Source organism: Frankliniella occidentalis, unplaced genomic scaffold, assembly GCF_000697945.3.
Source record: "Frankliniella occidentalis isolate FOCC.00 unplaced genomic scaffold, Focc_3.1 Scaffold1187, whole genome shotgun sequence".
Classification (NCBI taxonomy): Eukaryota; Metazoa; Arthropoda; class Insecta; order Thysanoptera; family Thripidae; genus Frankliniella; species Frankliniella occidentalis.
In genome coordinates, this window is record NW_026268293.1 from 4037 (window position 1) to 8394 (window position 4358).

At 59.0% G+C, this 4358-nt stretch overlaps 2 protein-coding genes across 3 annotated transcripts; both read right to left on the reverse strand.

The window, feature by feature from the left end:
- Positions 1-154: 154 nt before the first annotated feature.
- On the reverse strand, positions 155-1182 carry LOC127751818 (uncharacterized). Its single transcript, XM_052275922.1, has 2 exons — positions 457-1182; positions 155-309 (listed from the first exon to the last, which is right to left on the reverse strand). The coding sequence occupies exons 1-2, from the start codon at positions 1047-1049 to the stop codon at positions 234-236; spliced, it is 669 nt and encodes a 222-aa protein (XP_052131882.1). The 5' UTR covers positions 1050-1182; the 3' UTR covers positions 155-233.
- Positions 1183-1279: 97 nt separating this feature from the next.
- LOC127751819 (uncharacterized) lies at positions 1280-2697 on the reverse strand. Of its 2 annotated transcripts, none has more exons than XM_052275924.1 (3): positions 2534-2697; positions 2262-2388; positions 1280-1964 (listed from the first exon to the last, which is right to left on the reverse strand). In XM_052275924.1, exons 1-3 carry the CDS (start codon positions 2558-2560, stop codon positions 1708-1710), a joined length of 411 nt encoding a protein of 136 aa, XP_052131884.1. In that variant the 5' UTR covers positions 2561-2697; the 3' UTR covers positions 1280-1707. The 2 variants fall into 2 exon arrangements, with proteins under 2 accessions (XP_052131884.1, XP_052131885.1); XM_052275925.1 differs by having other exon boundaries at positions 1728-1964; positions 2293-2388.
- Positions 2698-4358: the final 1661 nt, after the last annotated feature.

Below are 4358 nucleotides of genomic sequence, written 5' to 3' on the forward strand. Positions count from 1 at the left end.
CCCCCCCCCCCTGTCATCCGGACCTTAATCCGCCACTGGTGGGGGGATTCACCTTACCTATAGGTCCAAAGTACTAGACCGCCTTACCCAAGAGGGCTTCGGTTTCTTAGTGTGTATGACAGCGGTTCTAAGCAGATAATACTGTCAGTAATAATAGAGGTAATTTATTTCTTGTCCGCTGTTGGTCGGTCAACTTGCGGTTCAGCGTCTCTGCGGCCGCTGACGCCTGTGTCCTACAGCGAGCTGTCGAAGTTGAGCAGCACCTGCACGTATTGAAACCACTTCCGCATGGCGTTGAGGCAGGTTGGCCTGGACAGGTTTAATTCATCGTGATCACAAAGCAGGCCGTGCTTGGCCCTCTCAAAATAACTACAACGCAAGTAGGGTGTAGTATGAAAACAAAGTATCCCACTCGCACCTTCAAAATATATCACATTGCCCCCGGCCGGTACCCACCTGCTCAGTCCGCCGAGGCCCGGCACAGGGACGCCCTGGGGCCGCGTGTCGATGACCATGAGCCGGATCCGGCGCTCGGGGACGGCCTCCTCCAGCCAGGGCCCGCAGTACGCGCTGAGGGCCACGCCGGTGCTGGCGTCCAGGAGGCGCTGCCCGGCCAGGCACTGCGGCACGAAGGCGACCACGATGAGCGGGCAGGTGGCGAGCGCCACGGGGTCCGCGGCCTGCAGCCCGAACACGACCAGCTCGGCGGAGCTGAAGAGCGGCAGCAGCAGCGGCACGATGAGGTACAGGGGCAGCAGCAGGCCCAACATGGCGCGGGTGCTGCGCCAGGTCGCGTCCAGGCGCGCGTGCAGCGCCACGGCCCAGCGTAGGTGGTGCGCGCCCCCGGCCGCCCGCAGCCGCCGCCCCAGCTCCCGGTACAGCGCGCTGCTCAGCCGGTACAGCGTGAGCATGAGGTGCAGCAGGCGGTAGTAGGCCGCGAGGAAGGCCAGCATCGTGTAGAAGTCGAGGACGAGGCGCGAGTAGCGGAGCGCGCTGCCGCCCGCCGCATACATCCAGCGCGTCACCGCCGAGTGCCGGTCCACCACCATCGAGTGCAGCGTGCCCACCAGGGTCACGAGGAAGAACCAGGTGTAGAACCGCCAGAGCCCCTTGAGCCGTCGCACCTCGGCTGCCAGCGACCGCTGAGGGACGCAGGTCGTATTATATGTGAAGCGACGGGAGGAAAGGACCTAGGACCTATCCCTATATTCTCTCCTAAAAACGCTGTATTTCTAATACCTTGATGGCTTCGGTCGCACCACTGGAGTAAGTACTGGTGGAGAGGCAGCGGAGGCCTATTCTTTTGTCTCCAAGTGAAGCCGGCCTCAAGCACATTTTATTGCCCCCTATACCCTATACCCTACCTTCGGCAGCGGCCGAGCGGCCGTTCGGGTGGACTTCGGGTCCAGGGTATTGGGGGGTCGCCGAGAAGAGCAGTGGCCATGCGGGGCGTGGCGTGGCGTAGTGTGAAGGTGCATCGCGCGCTCGGCTGGCGTTCGGCGGAGCCGAGGGTAAGGTATTGGCATCTTCGGCGGGGTATAGCGTGGCGGGGCGTGGCGAGAGGTGGCGGCGCGTAGCTTTGCGGGTGTAGGCCGGCCGAAGGAAGGCGGGGGAGGCGCGCCCAGTGCACTAGTTTTGGCACGGTCCCCGACTGCAGCCGGACACTGTCTGAGCGCGCGCGCTCCGCACAGAGAGCTGGAGCGAGCTTCACGTTTTTATGGCCGCTTCCTCTCCACCAGTACTTACTCCAGTGTCGCACCCCCCTCGAGGGCAGCGGCCACGCCGGCCAGCTCCCGCAAAGCCACCCTCGCGATGTCCTGGCGGCTGAGGATCACCTGCGCGACGAGGCACGAGGTGGTGGAGATGAAGAGCCTTCTCGACACCTTGACGGACGCGATGTCGTCGGCCAGCACCATGTCCACGCCCGCCTGGCCCAGCGTCACCGCGAGGGACACGGTTGACACCTGCACGAAGAAAACGCTCGATGTCGCTTTCCGAGAGAACATTAACCCCAAGTAAGTCGAGGTCCTGTAAGCTGCTAAGATGCCCCACAAGGAACGTTTCCTGAGTTTACGCCTTACATTCCCTTATTTCCAGGGTCCCGAGATGGACCCGAGTCCCCAACACTTGATGGGCGCTTGGGTGGGCCGCCATCTCAACACAGCTGCGTGGCGGGTTGGCCTACCCTGCGTGTTGCAGGCGCCATCACGAGCGTGCAGCCTCAGGGAACGTTCTTTGTGCCGGGACCAGTGATCGCGAACCTTGTTCAAACGAACGAGAATCTAAACGCACGTTAAGGTTGAGCAGCACCCGGCGCTCGAGCGTACTCCCGAACACATCTCGCACGATGCTCTGCAGGTAATCGGCGACCACGCTCTGGCCGGCGACCTGCGTATTAGAAAGTCGTATACAGTGCACATGAGGTCGTCAGGTTTGACAAAGACACGTGTCGACTTTCAACAAAAATTCTTTTCCAAACTGGGCACCACCACCACCATCTGCAGAGTGGAAGGTGTCGTCCCTTGTTCCTTACATAGTCGCCCTGTCGCTCAGGCCGCATCGCGTCCCGTGCGCCGCCTTCACATCATCTGCCCTCCTGTGCGAGGCGCCCGCGCCCTGCCCGCCCTGCCCGCCTCCTCCCTCACTTACCCACGCAGGCGCACGCAACGGGGCTGCATCAGTAATGCCGGGGCGATCGTAATGGACTCGTTGGCACGACAAACCCGAGACCACTCATGCACAAGTAACGACCAGCAGCGCCAGCAGACGACTCTCGCCCTCGCCACCCTCCTCCTCCTCCTCCTCCTCCTCCTCCTCCTCCTCCTCCTCCGCCCTCGCCGCACTCACTCACTTCCGGCTCTGCGGGTGGAGGAGGTGTCCCCTGGTGGACGAGCATGTGCTGCACACGTACGTGTCGACCGCGACCCGCATAGTCTTTGCAACGAGACGCAGTGCAGTCGAAGACAGGAGGGTAGGGTTATCGGTGGACGATACCCGGGCTCGGGCATTCTGTACCGAACGGATGTTCTAGTCTTACTGCGAGGAGTAAAACGAAAAAGAAAAGCAAAGCAAGGAACGAAATTGGGCAGAAAACACATGAATTTACACTTTTATTTCCGTGATTTGTTTGTATACCAACAAAGCGTGATTACCGTGTGCTCGCGCCGCACTGAATGTGTTCATAATATTCACAGTCGAAACAGATCGTTGTGGTCGTGGTGGAGACCTCTGGGCTGCCTGATCTGCTGTCGCTTCCAGACGTCCGGAGTAGCTTTCTTGTTTCCCTTTAGCGCTTGCCTCCTCTGCTGGACCTGGCCGAGGAGCTTCTCGACGACTTCTTACTCCCAGAGCCGCGACTGCTGAAGCTGCCGCCGCTGCTCTTGGTGGTGCCCGGCGATGGTCCGCTGGGAGAGGAGCCCCACGACCGAGTCCCCGACGGGATGCTACTCCCGATGCTCGCGGCGCCGCTGTTAGGCGAGCCCGCGCCGGGGCGTCCGCCACCCGTGCAGCAGCTGTTGCCGGGTCTCCCCGAGACCGTCGTGTCCTGCAACGTGTCGTTTTGTCACCTATTTATTGATCGAATGTCATCGGGATGAAACGGGCGGTGACTGCTTTGGGTGAGTCTGTCGATCTCGTAGTGGAATGCTGGGTGTCGAACAAAGCGGGTTCGTTGTTGGGGATTTCTAAAGCTGATAAGAGTATCTTCCCAGCTTACATGCAAATTTCTGTGATGAAAATGCCACGCCATAATCAATTTCTGGTTTAGCGTGGAAGCAGCTTATTCCACCCAACCCTAAAAAAATAATCCCTTTTGACCTTAATTTGGGGGTGGTGGTGCTCTCGGCCTTCAGAGGGCGTTCGTTGGAACCACAAAAAACCGACGATCGAGCAGGGAGGCAGTGGACTCTATTGCCGCCCTTGCCTTTAGAATCGATTGCCTGCCTTCGTGAATTTTTCCTCGACGCGGAATGTATTGCGTCTTCGATTTCGCCATTGTGATAGGGAAGGCAGCAATCTGACTTATTACAGATTCCACTCTTTAATAACACAATCAAATGATACTGCTTAGGTCCTGGTGGGGTTGTTTCTGAAAGGGCAGGGACAGGGACAGATTTCCTCCCACCACAGAGTCGCAGTACATTACCCGCAGGAGGTGCGCGACGGCGAGGACACAGAAGGCGATCAGCGCTCTCATCGTCAAAGGTAGCAATGGCAAACTGTAACCCTGTCTCCTGTCACTTTACTCTCTCCTTTTATGTGGAGGAGCTCGTACTTTACGTCTCTGTCGTGCGGCGCAAATAACACATCTTTCTGTTTTTTGTTGTTCTGTTTTTTGTTGTTTGCTTCCTTTGGGGGGG